Source organism: Siphateles boraxobius, unplaced genomic scaffold (assembly GCF_051911475.1).
Source record: "Siphateles boraxobius isolate OS27281-9 unplaced genomic scaffold, OSU_SipBor_1 55, whole genome shotgun sequence".
NCBI lineage: Eukaryota > Metazoa > Chordata > Actinopteri > Cypriniformes > Leuciscidae > Siphateles > Siphateles boraxobius.
The window spans coordinates 1,711,101-1,730,665 of record NW_027509181.1 but is presented as its reverse complement, the minus strand read 5'-3'; the positions used below and the strand labels follow the sequence as shown (position 1 = coordinate 1,730,665).

At 38.0% G+C, this 19,565-nt stretch overlaps 1 protein-coding gene across 6 annotated transcripts in view; it reads right to left on the bottom strand.

Moving 5' to 3' along the window:
• Window positions 1-4,407: 4,407 nt before the first annotated feature.
• The window catches only part of becn1 (beclin 1, autophagy related), a 165,150-nt gene continuing 149,992 nt past the window's right edge, over window positions 4,408-19,565 (bottom strand). For all 6 annotated transcript variants that reach the window (XM_077205822.1, XM_077205818.1, XM_077205817.1 and 3 more), the window contains 2 exons: window positions 13,898-14,040; window positions 4,408-5,158 (listed from right to left, as the gene is read on the bottom strand). In XM_077205822.1, coding sequence (XP_077061937.1) covers window positions 4,990-5,158; window positions 13,898-14,040 — 312 coding nt within the window. In that variant the 3' untranslated portion in view covers window positions 4,408-4,989. The remainder of the gene's footprint in view (window positions 5,159-13,897; window positions 14,041-19,565) is intronic.

Sequence of the window (19,565 nt, the reverse complement as noted above, 5' to 3'; positions counted from 1 at the left end):
GGACCGCATTTCTAGGACCCTAGGTTTTTAGTGACAACGCCACCTATCGAATTAGAGGACCAGCGAAGATGAATGACATTGGGAGTGTGAGTAGCCTATCAAATGCGAATCAATTTTTATTTGTTTAACTTTAAAAAAAATTCTGATGCATTTCATTGGAAAGTTAACGTTGCCAACGTGCTGGTGATTTGCTAAACAGTCTTGAATGCATAGCCATCATATATTAGCCTCTAATGCTGGAAAATGAATTGTTAGCACGTTCATTTAACGGAACTGTTGCATGATAAGCCTGTGTTGACTTTTTTACAGCACAATAAACTGTAGCATGTTTGTTCTGAAAGCTTGTTTATTACTCATTGTTTTTCCATTTTAATTCAGTTAAAATAATCTTAATGTTTTCACTGTCACCTGCTCACAGTCAGCCTGTTTAACGTTACCCACAATACATGTTATGTGTACGTCTCTTCATTTTGACATGGTTTTATAAAGTTGGTTGAGACATATGACATTTTAATAGTCAGACATATCCGAGAGGCCATTATAATAATTGAAATCCCACGTGTTAGATTGTGGCATTTACTGTATACTGTACTCTATATGAAGTGCTATCAAGGACACAGCTCAGGGTAGGCAATAGTATGACAAAAGATAAATAAATAAATTGGTTAAGCACTAGGCTTAGGCCAAATTTATGTCTATTTATTTATATGAAATTAACTTAAAAATGTTTTTCAAGAAACGACATGAGTGTTTCTAGAACCTTTGTTCCGAGAACATCAAAATCATTTTTTTTTCAAATCTTTGAACAGTATGCAATAATTGTATTATGAAAATTAATTGGTATGGAGATTGATATCATTATTTTTATCATTATCATTACTCTGTGGTAACTAAGATCTTTTAAATATGAAATTTAAAATTAGAGAGTAGAACATGGTCAACTAAATGTTCCTTATTTAAATCACTTCTCTTTCTCTCTCTTAGGAGTCAGTGATGATGTTGTCCATGTGTTTGTCCATCCATTGAAGTTCTGTCTATGTGGTTCACGTCATGATCAAATTTGTTTTTTTGTGTGTTCAAGTTCAGTGGGTATATATTATTTTGTAAAATATTTTGTGTGTTCAATTTCAGTTTTTATATATTATTTTATAAAATATTTTGTGTGTTCAATTTCAGTTATATATTATTTTGTAAAATATTTTGTGTGTTCAAGTTCAGGTGTTTTATATTATTTTGTAAAATACAAAATCTTAAATCTACCCCCAGAGTCATCCTTGTCTTCCCTCTGTACTTGAAAATGTGGTCCATAGTGACTGAAAAGACTATAAAATGATTCCTTGTTTATTTTACTTGAGTTATTATATGCTACTTAGACCCAATAATTTCTCAACATTCCTAGGAACCTGGTTTAATTGCAATAAAGAAAGTAGTATTTGGGTGTAATAAAACTTGAAAGAAAAAAAAACACTCTTTTGTAGTTAAAACTGGGTGGAAATATTACATTGCTGGCACTTTTTTCGGTCCTCCAAAACTAGGGTCCTGGAAATGCGTTCCTGGGACTGCGGTTCTCCGACTCGGTAGGTGGCGCTGTCACAAAAAACTAGGGTCTTAGAAATGCGGTCCTAGAAGTGGGGTCCTGAAAATGCAGCCTCCGGGACTGCAGACAGATAATATTGAAAAAATGGGCAAAAATCTTACATTAAACCTTGTAAAATTATCCATGGTATCCCCAGGAATGAAAGTTAGAAATCTGGGTCTTTTATAAAGTTTATTTAACATAAAATGCTGTTTTTTTTTGTAAAAATCCTATTTAATTAAATATTTATTTATTTATAGAAATTTTTTAAAAATCATAAATTCTACAAAAACTGCACAAATGTTGAGTAAAAACATTAATGAACCGAGTAAAATTATATTTGTTAAAAAAAAATATTGTTCGGTTACAAAATTAAATGTTGTTGTCTGGGGTCCAATAGACCCCGAAGACCACGAGTGTGACTTTTTTTTGAAGACCATCAGAGAGTTAAATTTTTGATATCAAGAATAGACACTTCAACTAGTGACAATTGAATTATTGATATCAGGAATTCACATTTTTACTAGCAACAATGTATTTATTGATATCAAAAATTATATTTCTAGTAAGAAATCAATTGTTGATATCAACAATTAATTTTGAATGGCAGCCAATGGTGACATTTCACTAGTGAAAATACAATTACAGATATCAAGAATTAAATTGTTGATATCAAGAATTTAATTGTTGATATCAAGAATTCAATTGTTGATATCAATAATTAAATTGATATCAAAAATGTAATTGTTGATATCAACAATTCATATCCTGGAAATGAATAAAATAGAGTTCTGCCAGTTAAATATGATTCAATCCATTTAATTGCAGAAGAGGAGAAATTAAAAGTAGAGAGTTTGGCAATAATGACCTGATGGTTGACTGTCAAAAGCTTTACCAAGATCTAAAAATACAGCACCAACAAGACCTCCCTTGTCAACCATTGTTCGAACAGTCCCTGAAAAGAGACAGTTGGCTCTTTCTGCAGAGTGATGGGCCCTGAAGCCAAACTGCATCGGATGAAGAGTAAATGGACTATTAAGGAAAAAAACAAGCTGCTCTGATAGACATTTTTCAGCAACCTTGGATACCACAGGTAAAATACTAATTGGGCGATAGTTAAATATATTCAGAGGATCATTTGATTTAAATGTAGGAGTTACAATTGCAGTCTTCCAGGTAGTTGGAAATATCACCTCTAATACTGACTGGTTAACAATTTGTGTGATAGGGTAGGCTAGGTGTTCTTTCAGGGATTTAAGAATTTTAATTAAGAATTCTCGGTTTTACAGATACTAGACACGTGACATTCAAATGAAAGATTGTTATCAGAGCACACACACACAGGTTCCTAACCCGACGAGGAGGACTTGACAGAGCAAGTTCAACAGGGTGCCAGATTTATATAGAGCCTTCCAGGCGAAAACCCAGCTAAAACACACCGTAAAAAGGCCTTAATATGTAGTGGAAAAACACCCAATCTGGCAACACCAGCCACCAGTGTCACACCGCTGCATGCATTATCAAAACAAAAAGCAGCATGTAGGCGTCATATGATAATTTTAACGAGTTTTATGACAAGGTCGGTGAGAATGGGAAAAAATCTTACATTCCTGTGCATACTTTGCCCGCCGATAAAATAAGTGCTGTCTGTGGTTCTATATGGGCTGAGGCAATAATTTTGAAAAATAACAGCTCGCAGCAACATATGGAAAAAAAGAACTATGAACTAGTTCAAAATTTTGAAGTATGAACTATGAACTGAACTAGTTCATTTTAAAATTTGTGAACTGAACTTTGTAGTGTTACAAATTTATTAAATGTTTAATTTAGGTTCAACAGTATTTTAACTGAGAAAGTTCACACAAGTGTTTACCATTTCGAGGCATAGATGATGACATTAACCTTTTGTTACTTCTCAATAACAGCTGGGCTTTTGGTCTCTATGATAATGTTAAGGTTTGAGTGATCTAATCAGGCTGATTGGATTAGCACCGCAAGGCCCTGAGTTACACTGTCATGCAGGGCTTGGGAATTTCCGGGAACGGGCTGACTCCTGTCTTTAATTTACATGCTTTGTTTCTTTGTTTCAGAGTGTCTCCACCTCTATGCAAATCCCTCCCCCTTGAAAGGTATAAAACACTGTGCTTAAGCTATTGAGTTAGACTTGGATGACTACAGCATTGCAACAGCAAAGTCCTCAATAAAGAGAAACTTCTGCTTGGAAAGATATCCCAACGTCTCCTGGTCTCTGAAGGAAAGTTTCCAACAACTTTGAACTAGTTCATGTAGAAAGTGAACTTTCCCAACACTGCAGGCCCAAGACCTTTCTCGACCGCATTACAGTTCTTCCTCACTTTGACAAATTATTTCAGATATTTCAAAGGGCCTTATAGCCAAAAACAGCAAAAAAAAAAAAAATTCATCAAAGTTTAACATGGTGAGTAACATGGTTTTGACAAATGGGGGGTCAGTGGGGTGGCCACAGTTTTTTTTAGGAGTGGCCATGGCCCCCACTTGGAGGCCTGGGCAGTTTATAAGGAAGATGGCTAAGAAAGTAGTTCTACACACAAGAGCATTTTAAGGACAAAAACTTGACAAATGTCTCGAAATAAAATTTTTTTTTTTTTGCAGTGTTAACTGAATTATAAGCAGATTAATTTATGCTGGACTATTGATTTATTGACATTTTACGTCATGGCTAAAATAACACCTTGGGTGTGCATTATTTTTCAATATTTCATTGTTCCCAATGTGAGCAATAATAGCTTCATCAGCCCATTCACAGATGCCTACAATGAAAGAAAGATAATTATCATTAAATTACTTAAAGAGAAAGTTTAAAAATGTTTATTGTTAATTTATAGTTACAATGGATATACACATAAATAACATGAGTATATTTCTAAATCTATACAGTATGTGTATATTTTCTTACCTTGGTGTGATTACAAATACTATTTAGCTTGTGATGTTTTTCAAATGTAAGTTGCTTTGACAGAACCTGTTTCTGTATTTGAACTTAGCCTTATATAAACAAGATGTTAATGAACTTGAAACATGTTTACATACATGGCTGAGTAAGAATAACCACATTTACCCACTAACACCCATTATAGTTCCACACTTGACTCCTGGGGAGTTCCAGACAAGAAAACATTCAGGTGTAGGCTAAAAACCATCCCTCCAATCCCGCTCACCCCGAATACTCTTAGTGATGCTCATGAAATATACCACCAGTAATACAAATTCACATTATTGGTATTTTAATAGTTAATTATATTCCATTTTCTGTTTTCTAACAAAATGATTGTGATTGAAGTTGAGTCCATTCAAAAAGGTAAATTCCCATCCTAGTACTGTGAAGATTTCATGTGGTTTCCTCGTCATGGATCAGGTACGAGTCGACATCAAATCTAGCGGTTGTAAAACTGTGAGGAGACCCAGGCCAGACCCCACTTCAGGTTAGTGAGCATGAACTTGAGAGCTTTGGTCCACTGTTCCTCTGAGTTAAACTGAGTCTTAATAGAGTAAGAACCTCCACTGCCACCTGTGTCCTCAATCTTTCCTTTGTCCACATCCATTCTAAATACAGAAGACAAACAGAACATGTTTGGAAAATCATGCTCTTAGATGATAGAGTTTTAAAACTGTGTTGCTCAAGTCATAGATATTGGAACATAACACTGAACATCTCAAAATCACAAAATATTGGCAGATTAATTCGTTTTAGTAAAAATACTAAAACATATTGTTGTAGAAATTTTAATAGTCATTGATCCCTAACAGGTATCATAAGAGAGAGAACCTATTCAATGTGTAAACATATGTGTGTACGTGCTTGTGTGTGACGTTTCAGGAACATATGGGACAGGACGTCTGACCTCAGGGACAGTCAGTTTTGGCCAGTTTATTTCAGCACCAGTTTGTGTCTTTAAGTAGAAACTAAACAGCAGTAAGGACCTTATCTGGGTGGGTGAAAGGTACAGCGGGTGAGGAGGAACCTTGAAAAGAGTATAAAGGCTGTCTCATATCTTCCTGTTGTGTCACTCTCTTGCACAGCGTAACTTCTGTGTACTAGACTGAACCTATTCTTGCAAGAATAAATACTTCTCTTTTTATTAATTTGACTATGAGTGTCTCTTCCGCAGTGATGATATTTAATCATCACTGCGTAATGATATTTAATTTAATTATTTAATCCCACTGTCAGAACAGTGGGATTCCTTGGAAGTGCCTTCTGGACCTGAGAGCGGACGGTGATTGATCATCCTTGACCGAGCAGTTCCAGCTCTACCTCGTAAGCTTTAGAGAGAGGGGCCGACCGCTATCAGGGCCAGGAGAAACTCCACTGGAATTGAATGAAAGCGAACCCGTGGCAACCCAAATCATCTCTGGTAAGAGACGGCTAAAATATTTTCTTTTGGGGTAAAATATTTTCCTTTTGGTATAAGAGTGAGTAAACTATACTGGCTGAGACTGTTTTCTATGGTTAGAGGTCCAGAGATTTAAGGCATAGACTGAGGCAAGAGGTCCTCGACCAAGAAATTGAGACCCTTAAACAGGTCAAGAGATTTTCTAAACTGAGGCTGAGTCAAGAAGTTTTGACCGAGGATTGAGCTCTCGCAAAAGTGGGAAATTGAGACCTACGAACAGGTCAAGAGATTTTACCACACCAAAGGTTAATTAGGGCTAACTGAAATACTGATTTTGGGTAAACCATAATTAACGACTCCTGGATGATTTTAGGTTAGAAATCGGATCTGTCGGAGACGTCTGACAGATTATTAGACGCGTCGAACAAAATCCACGGAGAAACAGAAACAGCCAGTATGGGGAAATCTCAAAACAAGCTTGCCAAATTTGATACACCGGTTTTCTGTCAAATGCTGAAAGAATTACGGGGAGAAAATGCATGCAGGGTATTGAAAAGTTTAATCAAAAAACAAGGGAACATTAAGAGATTAAAAGTAGTGCAGGAATCAGTTGAACAGGGCAGTGGGAAACAAAAAGGTTGTTGTGGCTGTGTTCAACATGTGTAAAAAAATGTGTGAACAGACAGTGGCTTAAAGGTCAGATAAAAAAAGTCGAACTGCCAGGAGAAATAAAGTTTTTACTTCTTCATCCAGTAAATGGATGCATGACATTAGATGTCTAGAGAACTGAAGTAGCAAGCAGCAATAAGGCTGTCTATGTGAAATAGAGGGAACTGTAAGTGAGAGACTTGATGGAAGAGGGAAGTGAAAAACAAAACGGTTGGTGTGTGAGAAATGTGTTTGGGGATTGTAAGCAAACAATCATGTACTGGTTTGAAAATGAAGGAAAAGCATGTAGGGTTGAAAATGAAGGAAAAGATTTTAAGGTTGAAAATGAAGGAAAAGCATGTAGGGTTGAAAAAGAAAGAATTAGCATGAAGAACAGAGGATGAAGAAGGAACTGGCATGTAGGGAAATAGGGAAAGATGGAAGAAATATAGTAGAAAACTATACGTGATGAAAATAAAATGTTTGACAGAATTTATGGAAGTCAAATTAACTGTTTAAATGGTATGAAAAATGAGTTTCAGATAAAAATAATAAGGCATTGAGTATGATTAACAGGGATTAACGTGATAATAAGGAATGTTTTATTAAGCAAAATGGGGAACAATTCTATATTTTAATGGTAAAATAATAATTTAAATTAAATGGTCCAGCTATGATGGGGTACAGCAACAGGGCTTGCTTCAGCCCGGCTTCCAGATGTTAAATATGTACTTGTTTTGTGATCAGTGTTGTTGATGATAATACCAAAATAGTAAAATGTAAAGACAGCTATATCTAAAGATTCTGGACATCAATAATGTATAAAGTTGAATATTTTGTTGATATTAAGTTATTGTTTTATTAAATAAATTCTGGGTCGGGGATAATTTCCCTGGACAAGCGACTAAAATTAAACAGAAAGTTTAAAGAGAAAGAAAGAGAAAACCCCCTTAGAGAATGTTGAGTGATTTTCAGTGCAGCTTATGAAAATTAATGTTCTGCCAATAATAATGATAAAGATTATGATTCGGCTATTGGGATTGAATCCGCCACTGGTGGACTGTCAAAGGAATACAGAGAACTGCTTATCAGTGGCTCTGTTTGCATTCCTGAATGGGACACACTGCTTCAGGGATGTGCAGTAAGTTGGAGTCGACAGAGAGTGTTTTTAAGTGTGGTCAGCAGGATTAGCCCTTAAGGATTAGCCCTTAACTGTAAATGCCCACCGAGAAGGTGTTTGAAAATGATAAAGTGACAAATTGCTGGTATTAATGTGGGTTTGAAAGTAGATCAGTGTTTAATATGACGATAATAAAGTTTTCGTCTGAGAAAGAATAAGAGATCAAAACAAGGTCAAAAGATTGAAGTCTTAAAGTGAATCCTTTTAAAGAAAAGATTTATAATAGTAATTTTTATAAGTGAATTGATGAATACAGTTTGATGTAAATCTAATGACTCCAACAAATGTGAGTTGCAAATTGTAAAAGTAACTAAAAGGATGATTTACAATAATAACTGCAAAAGATGTATGTGTATTAAAAGGTATCATAAGCAGAGCGTGATAGCCTCGTAAAAGTTAGTGTGAATCCCGATTGGAGATTGATAAACTCCTAGGAAAACATTGAAGTCAGATATTAAGCTATGGTAATAGAGAACTTGACAACTAAAATTGAGATGAAATGTAAAAACGTTAATGAGAATTAGAATAACTATTTGTATTTAAGATCCAATAAGCAGAAGCAGTAGTACTGGATTAATAGTTGCTAAATTTAAAATGTGTAAAAAGGCATCTGATTAAACAAACAGTGTGTTTTGTTAGTGTTTTGACCATGAAAGAACTAGAAGCTGATGTTTTGCTTTTAAAAGATAAGCTTGTGATTTGAATGAAACAGTTTGCTTATCTGAATCTGGTGTGTGCTGTGGCTAAAACTGCCGGTGCGACAGAGATTCAATCTGAGTGGAAATTTGTACGTTTAAATTCCCTGATGTATGGGCAAAAGACAACTATAAAATTGTTTATTTGAAAACGCATTTAATTTCTGGCAAAGATGCCTTAAGCTGGGCTAGAGTTAAAAGATAGTAGATAAAGTTTGATGTTAGAAGTTTATGAGAGTGCAGTGTACCAGTCCTGAGTGCCTCAGAGTCTCTCTCATTCAATGTCAGCTAAAAGCTGTTATCTGAGCCTGTGTCATAAGTGATAAGCTATTTATAGTAAAAGCACAGTGTTTCAATTAAAAATCATAGGCACAGAAATGTTAAAAGAAATCATTGCCATTCAGAGGGCAATTTGTATTTAAACGTTTTAAAAATAAAACTGAATGACTTTAAAGAAGTCTTTAAAATAATGCAGACCTTAAACGATAGAAGTGACGTTTTTGATTAATTTATTTTAGGACCAGTAAATTCGTTGTCTCATTAGTCTCCACCAAAAAGAGACGATGGGTCCGGCTACAGATGTAGATGTACACTGAATAAACGGTTGTGATAACTGAATTCACTGAGTACAAACTCAGCAGTGCTATGTTGTTGCTTTTAAGATGTTTAAAGGATTTTAATGATTAAATACTGCTGTTATTAACCTGTCTCCCTGTGTTAACACTATAAGGCAGTCCAAATGGCTCTGGTGACTCTTGAATGTGCCTTTCCTAAGCTCCAGAAAACAACTGATATGTTGGAAAAAACTGATTTGGTAATGGGAGGAGCGGTTACCAGTGTGCACGAAGGTGATTTCTCAACGACGGGTAAGACCCTCTTTGGCCAGACAGAGGGCAACCTAAGGCAGGCGGTCACCCCCGCCACTGGGCATCTCCTGATGGGGGGTGTTTATGTGAGATGGGTATGAGAGTCGAGCAGATTCTGTGAGGCCAGCAGATTAATTACACCATGAAGGGGGGATGCGCTGTGAGAGGTTACGGCAGTCTGACCCAGAAATGTGAGTTCCTCTATACCACTCACCAGAAACCGCGTTCATTGTATGGCTTGTTTTTCATTGTGACAAGTGTCTGCAAATATGCCAGGGGACAACACCCTGAAGAGAAGAAAATTAAAGATAAAGAGCTAATGGGAATGGGCTTTCAAGAGCCAGTGGAGACCATGAGGTGATTGGCATTATTTGTTGTGGAGACAGTAGCAAAACTTTTTATGAGGTTGGTTGCCTTGTAGGCAAGAAAATCTATAGAAGTGTTGATTTTGAGCTAATATGTCTATAACATAGTTTTAACTCCTGAAGTTCATTAGGCATGGTGGTGGCTAAAGATGAAGACAGGCTTTTGTAGATTTGAGAAGAGTCTGGATAACAAAGGTGAATAGTAAAAGGTTAATGTAATGGATTTAATATTACATTTAGTCTAAATTACAGTCTTAGGAGGCTGTTGAAAAGATTATTTGTTTATAGTGAGAGAGACTGCTTGAGTGGAGGAAGGGATGGTAACTGTGTCTGTCTTTTTGTTATCGGCCTGCTAAAGAACAAAATAGTGATAATGAACCAAAACAACCCGGCTGATTTTTCTAAGATGAAATGAATAATGAACAGACATGCTTTGAAACTGGTTAAGAGGCCATGTAAAATGAGGTAAAAGCTACAGGAAAATGTGAAGTTTAAAATCTTACTTAAAATTGAAATCTTTTTAGAGACAATATAAAGAAAAAGCGAACATTGAAAATTAACAGTTAAAATATGTGTCTAATATGAGTGTGTGTGATGGTGACTGCACTCTATGTCTTGTATGTGTTAGTTTGGGGTACTAATACTCCGTCTGAATAGTGTGTAAATTGTGTCATTAGCTACTAGAATGTTTTAAGCAAATGACAACTTTTAAAGAAGATGTTAATTCTGTTGAGTCAATCTGATGAAAAGATCTAGAACATGGGACGAGTTTTAAATGGATTAGTTATCCACCTCTGTCTGCTACTGGTAATTATGAATCAATCTATGGATTAAAAGCATTTATGTAAATTGGATTTGTGAAGTGGTAGATCGTCGTCCATAATTGGTTGAGATAAACTAAAATGTTATAGATTTGAAGGCAACAACAAAGTGACATATTGGCTAAGTCAATATCAAATTATCCAGAGAGTCCTTCAAATGTATGATTATTGTGAACAAAGGGGTAAAATGTTGTTTGTCTGACATTGACCAAGTCTGTACAGCACGACCTGACCCGACAGAAACAATTGATGACTTTGAAAATGTTTGTAGATGACTGGCTTAAGAGACCAAACAACAGGCCTGAAAAGCAGGATACACTGTAAGACTGAGGGCCGTAGCCCTTCAAATACTATTAACTATCAAATACCTTAGCAGTAAATACTATATTTTTGTTTCAGAGGCAGAGAAAGATGTCTGGAGGAAATTTGGCTTTAGGACAACGTTTGGGTTAGTGTTGATGGCAAACTTTATCCAAACACCATTATGTTAGATTGATGCAAGAGTTGAATCATTGCATCAAAAGGGGGATGGTAACAATTGCCAAATATGGCCAAAATATGGTTTACTAGGGGACAATATATGTTGGGAAGACACTGAGCTTGACTGGGTTAAAGCCTGGCAAGAAGCCATTCTTCTCCCTAGCAAAATTGCTGTCTGTAAGTGTATTTGCAGGACTGTTTCAACAGGAAACGCCAGGGCAGATGCGGCAGTGCAGGCCGCGGCAGCACAGTAGACAAAAGAAACTATGTGTACCTTACTATCTGAAAATAACCTCAAAATTTGATTTTCTTTACAGAGCATGCAGACTTTTGATACAGGGCAGAATATGCCCATTAAAAGCAAACAGAACTGATTCTATTCCAATTGTATAAATATTGTGTTGTTGGCATGAGCAAAGTGGGTTGAATCTTTTTCAGAGGAAAAGGACTCTGAGTGCTATTAAGTGAGCAAGAAATTATTTAGTGATAAGATGATTTGTAAAATGAGAAGAAACAGAGTTGAATTGGACAAGTGTTGAGAATAAACTTGAAATTCTTTATGCATATCATCAACAAGGTAAACAGATGGTGAAAATTCCACAGGTCACACCAAAAGGGACGACCGGCCAGACAAGCGGTCACTAACAAAACCTTAAGGTCTCTATTCACAGGTCAAAGCAGGCAGGAGATGGTTCACTCCAGTGGGGGTGTGTCGTGATCTAAGGAGAAAATCTGGTAATGATCAGGAAATGGTTGGAGAGTGGGACACCTGGGTCCAAGCCTCTCACCTTAGACTACACCGCCAGGCCTCAACCATCACAGAGCACAAAGTGAGGGATAAAAGGCTTGTGGTAGTAACAGCCTCCCTCACCTACGAGGGAAAGACCATTGCAACGACTCGCAAAGAGTCACCCTGGTGAAGGCGGGATGTCCATGGGGCGAACGAGATGACCAACACACCTGGAGGAAGATGTACCAACTAATGGTTTGAGTTTAGCAAAGGAATCTGTTTTTGTGATGATTTTGATGATTCATTTGATTGAATTAAAATAGGGCTTAGATCCAATGATGTGATGGGTTAAGGATTCATTAGAAAAAAATTCAGGTAAATTATAGGGATTATTATTGAAGAAACCTGATGATTAGTTTTTCAATTAAGGGTAAGAAAAAAAATCTGTCCGATCATGGAAAAATCTGTATGGTAGTAAGCTAAAAGACGGTCCGTAATGGAAATATGGAGTTCATTTTGAACAACTACATTGGTTAAAAGAATGGATAAAAAATATAAAACCTTTTCTGGATAGATTTTATTAAATACGGTGTTAAAAGTTAAGAAAATATGGTTAGGCAAATGGAGGCGATATTGATTGAATGGAGGCGTGGATTGATAAGATTGGTTAATCTTTGGGGGGTACTGATTGCGAACTGTACTACCAATTTCAGCGATAGGATTATCAATATTGTTATTTTTACCATGTATTATAATGTGTGTGTCCGGCTCAGTACAGAGACTGGTTAAAGCTGGGATGTCTGTTCAATTGGATGAACAAAATATGATGATACAAGTAGTGGGAGCTACTGTGACATGTGTTAAAGTGTATGCTTTTCTTTCCTTTCTTCCTATGAATGTTTTTTGATATGAAAAGAAGGTAAAAAACTGTGGTTATCCGCTATGAGATGACGTACAAGGAGAGGGGTCGAAATGAGGGGTTTTATTCTACTTTTATTTCTTTGTATTTCTTAGCCTGTTGAAATGCCATGTGGGTTTCAAGATGTGTAATGATATAACCAGTGTGAATTGGTGGTTTTGGTTTTCTTACTAATCTGTACACTATTTCTTGTTTATACTGAGGTGACTGAGGTTTCGATCAAGGTCGAGAGTGCAAAAAAAGTGTTTATTCATTCAGCCCGGCGTCAGATAAAATCTTTACTTGCTTGCTAAATACTTGAATACTAAATACTAAAAACTTGATCATCTTCATCCGAATCAAATCGATCTGGATCAGATCCGTTCTGACTCTCATCGCTCTCGGCAAAAATCATTTCAGCAGCTTGCTCGGCAGTGAATCTTCGTTTGGCCATGTTTTCTTTGAAAAGAATCTACTACATATACGTGTATTTTCAAATGTGTTGTGTCCAAATACCGTTGCGAATCCCACGTGGGATTGATTCCAAACCCCTCCCCTTTTTTACGTTCCTGAAAACGTCATTTTTTGTTTTTGGTCTGTGATTGGTTCACACACAGGTCTGTCATTGGTTCACACACAGGTCTGTCATTGGTTCACACTCAGATCTGTCATTGGTTCACACACACACACCCACAACAGATCTTTATAACAATAGATAAGATTAAGTACAATTTCTCCGTTTTGCGGTAAAATGCTATAGATTTGCACTCAAATACGGAAGGCTTATCATTCGCGGAAGTCAACAAAGTCAGGGTCCTTTTACGCAGACGAATGTCAGCTTTTTAATAAAAAAAAAGTAAGTTAATACCTTGATCCATTCCGAAGTTATTAATAGATTTTTAAGGGGAGTGCATCTTGACGCTCTAGAGCGTCAATCGGGTTTGAAGGGTTAAGGGACTATCCCCACAAAAATGTTATTCTTGCCTAGAATAAATACTTCTCTTTTTATTAATTTGACTCTGAGTGTCTTTTACGCAGTGATGATATTTAACAGAATTTTTGCCACAACAATATTTATCGCTATCTATGACTAATTAATAGCCTGATAGAAGGTCATTTTGAGATTATCAATGTACCACAACCATCCTCGCTTGGCTGATTAAAGTTAGCTTTCCATTGTACTAGATACAATTATATCTTCCAACAGCCTGGTGATGTATAATGACATTTTTTGATATATAAATTTGTCTTCTGGGCATTCTTACCTGTATGGCAGACAGAAGCCTGTGTCACCCTTTTCCACCTCCTCTTTAAACTGCTGGACACAGTCAAGGAAGGCCACCATTGCATGGTCAAATTTATTATCCCAGAAAAAGCGCAGACCACCTGAACAGTATAATGGCAACTCCTATAACAGGAAACAGAAGCAAAAATAATCTGATGATGTGAATTGTACATTTCCTCCAAGTCATTTTTACAGGACAGTGTCTTCCTGATAATTAAATCAATCCCACTAAGAAATGCAAATAACCTTTTCATGTACATTTGTTTTACTTTGGCTTTTTAATTTTTACTTTAAATAAATGTACAGTAGTTTTGGCAAATTGGTTGATGGTCTATGCTCAGAAGAGATGAAGGCTCCACTCTTATCACTATTCTAGAATAACTTTTTGCCTACACAAAAGGCCCTCTATCTTCTTGGTGGCTGCTATGTCGAGATGATCAGCTAAACATTACTCACTGTAGTAATGTGAAAAGTACCAATATTTTGGCATCAAGTTGACACTAAATATTAGACTAAAAATAAATAACCATCCCGTCTTTCTGTACTAAACAAGAAAGATATACATCAGTTCTCTGGGCCCGAGCTCATCTCAGATGATCCAAAACACAGTGTAATTGTGTGCTGCGGTCAGATGAGTCCACGTTCCAATTTTGATCCATTCCTCTTTACAGATCCTCTCTAAATCCTTAAGGTTTCTTGGCTGTTGCTTTGCAACTCGAAGTTTCAGCTCCCTCCACAGTTTTTTTTTATAGGATTAAGGTCTGGACACTGGCTAGGCCACTTAATGTGAGACCTAAGACCTTAATGTGCTTCTTCTTGATCCATGTTTTGGGTCATTGTCATGCTGGACGACCCATCCATGACCTATCTTCAGTGTTCTGGCTGATGGAAGGAGGTACTTGTCCAAGATTTTACGGTCAATGGCCCAGTCCATCAGCCCCTCAAAAACAGTGAAGTCGTCCTGTACCCTTAGCAGTAGAAAAAGCCCCAGAGACTAATGTTTCCAACGCTGTGCTTGACTGTAGGGATGGTGTTCTTAGGGTCATAGTCAGCATTTCTCTTCCTCCAAACACTAAGTTGAGTTGATGCCAAAGAGCCAACAGTTGTCTCCTTCTCCAAGCTTTTTGCTGACGGTCTTGTAGCCCATTCCAGCCTAGTGCAGGTCTACAATCTTGTCCCTGATGTCCTTTTACAGCTCTTTGATCTTGCCCATGGTGGTAGAAAGGTTGGAATGGAAGATACAGATTCAGTGGGGAGATGTCTTTTATACACACAACAAGCTGACATTAGGAGTACTTTCCTATTTAGCACCTAAACTTTGGAACAGTCTTCCTAACATTGTCTGGGAAGCAGACACACTCTGTCAGTTTAAATCTATATTAAATACACATCTCTTCAACCTTTCATACACATAGAACACTATACATTCCTATTATTCAAATCAGTTAAATGATTATTAGGCTGCATAAATTTGGTCAGCCTGGAACACTTCCTATAACACCTGATGTACTCACTACATCATGAAAAGTGACAGGACTTATCTGTGTTTAACATGGGCACATAACCAATCTGTGGGAGGCTGGTTGATAGGGGATCAAATACTTATTTTACTCTATCAAATGCTAATCATTTATAACCTATATATAATGTGTTTTTAATGGATTTTTTGGTCTCTATCCGTTAAAATAAACCTACCATAAAAATAGGTAGACCCTTGATTATTTTTGTAAGTAGGCAAACTAACAAAATCATCAGGGGATCAAATAATTATTTTCTCCACTGTATATAGTAGGCAAAAAACAGTATGTGATAAAAGTAGTGTGTCCGAATTCATATTACTCATAAAAGAGTAGACAAAAGTGAAGTGTGCATAAGATGGACACTTTACTATCCCATGAGGCCACAGGAAAGGATTTGTGAATGAGGTGAAGTAACATAAGCGAGGTCTATGGCGAATATAGTACGTCCGGATTACATTCATACTAAACACATTCATACTATATAGAAGGTACTTTTTTAGTGGCAGTGAAGAAATTACTTGTTCAAAATATGTACAAACTCAAGAGAGTATTCTATTTTGGATGCAGCCTGTCATTTGCTTTGTTACTAAATTAATCAACCGTTTTGAAAAAAATATTTGAATGAATGATTCAATAAATCACTCATTAAGAATGAATCACTGAATCACTTATTGAGCTGCCAACTACTGACGGTGTAGGATTGAAAATAATCCAAGAAATTTGAAATGAACAAAGACATTTGCTTTACTGTTTTCCATCCCCTCTTTCCCCAATGACCGTTTGGAGTTGAGGGGCTGATAGTGATCAAGGCCTGTATGCCAAGATATGTGCACTCTGGGGGTTTATGTATTGTCACACCTTTAGTACCGTGGGGGAAGTTGTATCTGATTGGTTAGTTTGAATGCCTCACATTTGGGTTTTAGTCAGATGGTCATGGAAAGGATAAAAGAAGATTGTAACTGTTGCTCTGGCTTTTTTATGCTCTGGCTCTCTTCCTCTCTCTCTCTCTCTCTCTCTCTCTCTCTCTCTCTCTCTCTCTCTCTCTCTCTCTCTTTATCTCTCATTTTACATATATGCTGCGTACAATTATTGATATAAGTATTATCATCTCATGCATCTATTTTGTAACTATTTTAAGTGTAAACATAACTATATTTTGTCATTAAACCTTTTCAAAAAGCGGGTATTCCAGGGTTCTCAGGATGCTTTGAACACATCAATGTTATCTGGCAACGCTTTCAATCAGCTAAAAAAGGAGAGGAAGGAGCTCCATGTGACATTCCTGGATTTGGCTAATGCATATGGTTCAGTGCCACATGAGCTTCTTTGGGCAGCATTTGATTTTTTCAGGGTACCGATGTCGATAACAAATTTAGTGAAAGCCTATTTTGGAGATTTGCAATTTAGTTTCTCAACTCCAGAATTCAGAACTACATGGCAATGCTTAGAGGTTGGAATAATGGCAGGATGCACAATTTCTCCACTGGCTTTTGCCATGGCAATCGAAGTAATCATTAGGGCATCAAAATGGGTAGTAGGAGGAGAGCGCTTGGCTTCTGGGATGCGACTACCACCAATCAGAGCATACATGGATGACATGACAACCATGACTACAACAGTAGCCTGCACTAATCGGTTATTGGGCAAGTTAACCGATAACATTGAATGGGCACGAATGCAATTTAAGCCCTCTAAATCAAGAAGCATCTCGATAATTAAAGGCAAGGTGGTAGATAAAACATTCTTCATTAATGGTGAGGCAATACCAACAGTTTCTGAGAAGCCAGTGAAGAGTCTTGGGAGATGGTACGATGGGGATCTAAAGGACACAGTTCGAGTGGGAGAAGTTAGACGACAAGCAGTGGAAGGATTGAAGAGCATAAACAGCTGCGCTCTACCAGGGAAACTAAAACTTCAGTTTGGTCTACTGCTGTGGCCACTGACTGTGTACGAGGTTTCTTTGACAACAGTGGATAAGCTGGAAGCGTTAATAAGTTCATATATCAGGAAATGGTTGGGAGTTCCACGCTGCCTCAGCAGGGTGGGACTTTATAGTAAAGGAATATTGCAGCTGCCAGTCTCTGCTTTAACCGAGGAGTTTAAGTGTGCCAAGGTCAGACTGGAAATGACCTTAGTAGAGTCACGCGACAAATGTGTAAGGGAGGCAGCACCTGTGTTAAAAACTGGTAGAAAGTGGTCAGCAAAGAAATCTGTGGAAGAGGCAAAGGCTGCCCTTCAAATTGGTGATATCGTGGGGCAGGTACAGCATGGAAGAGGGGGTTTTGGGCTCAGTTTAGCTCTTCTAAATGGCACAAGGACAGCCCCAGCTCAAAGAAGGAAGCTCGTAGTCAACGAGGTGCGAAAGCAGGAGGAGAGGATGAGGGGTATAAAGGCCATTTCCCAGGCCAAGCAGGGAGAGTGGATGAGATGGGAGAGTGTGGAACAACGCAAGATGGGCTGGCAAGACCTTTGGTCGATGGAAGAGAGTAGGATCAGTTTCCTTATCAGGTCAACATATGATTCTCCCATCACCACAGAACCTAAACCTCTGGGTAGGAGAGGATTCCTCTTGTCCTTTGTGTTCATCGACTGCCACATTAAAGCATATTTTGACAGGATGTAAGGTGGCTCTTAGCCAAGGTCGGTTTACTTGGCGCCATGACCAAGTACTCCGATGTTTGGCTTTAGCATTGGAGGACAAGCGTAACATGACCAATAAGTTGCCACCTGTTCTAGCAAAACATTACACACAGAAGACAATATTCCTCCGCCCAGGCGAGCAACCACCAAGAAAAGGTGTTAACACCAATTCTCGCTCAGGACAACTGGAAGCTGCTAGGGACTGGAAAATGCTGGCTGATCTTGATCAATGGCTTATTTTTCCACCTGAGATTGCCACCTCTGACCAGATATTGTTTTGTGGTCCGGATCAGTGCCATGGGAGGATGCTGTAGATGAGGCATATGAGAGGAAGAAACTGCGGTATGCTCAGCTGGCTACTGAAGCAGAACAGCGAGGATGGAGAGTCCGGGTTTATCCAGTGGAAGTGGGTTGTCGAGGACTTGTGGCACACTCCACAACCCGGTTCCTCAGAGACGTCGGATTCAGTGGCCAAGAGTTGCGTCGCACAGCAAAGAACTTATCTAGAGCAGCAGAGAGGAGCAGCAACTGGCTGTGGTTGAGACGGAAAGAGTCTGGCTGGCTGTGTACAGGCCGCCATGCTACGGTTTTGAAGAATTCTTGAAAATTTGATGAGTCTTTTGGTCTAGTTTGCATAGTAATTACAGTTATTACGTTCCTGTGTATTTTGCATGAATGAGGATTGGTGTTTGGACAGATATTGTGTTTTGCGGTAGTATGCCATACGGAACCGTTGCCACTGACCGCTTTAACGTCCGCAGTGGAGCTCGACAGCCTTAGTCAAACGGGTTGGCGTGTATGGTCGGGTTGTGAGAGATTGTGGTTAGGTCAAAGGAGCAGCCTCAGCAGCAGGAGGGATGTAAAGGTCAGTAAGCTGGGCTAAGTTGAGTGGGGGACGGAGGGGGGTGACTCTGGGACGCCAGAGTCACTGTCGAGCCCTCTTGAGGTTTCGTGGGCTAGTCGACGAAACACTGAGGACGGAAGGTGCCCACTTGAAGACCCTAGAGATGTCCCCTACTCTGCTCAATCCAGACGGTTGTCATGAGGGGACCGCATTGTGGTTGCAGTCGTTGTGTGTGCAAATACACTGCAGCTATTAACACCAGACAGAAGGAGATTCACATCACCATTTGGAAAGAAGCGCAAATGGATGGAGAAGCATAGGTTACTGTAAAGCTACGTCTTAGTTGGTGCTTATCTTGGCGAAAGCCGAGTACAAATCAGCATGAAGTTTTAACATCTACTCTCGTGTAATGGAAATCAAATACAAATAATGTGCTAACTAGTTTTGATTTGGTATTGACTTTGAAGTGCTACCTATTGCAATACAATATTGTCACTCTATATAGTAACGCTCTCCCACATATTAAGCTATTGTAACTGCGCTTATTTCCGTTGTTGGTTTAAGGAGCAGTAGGTGGTAATAGACAAGAAATGTACAGTTTTCTACCATCTTGCTGACAACGTTTCTTTAGTAATTCGGCAGTC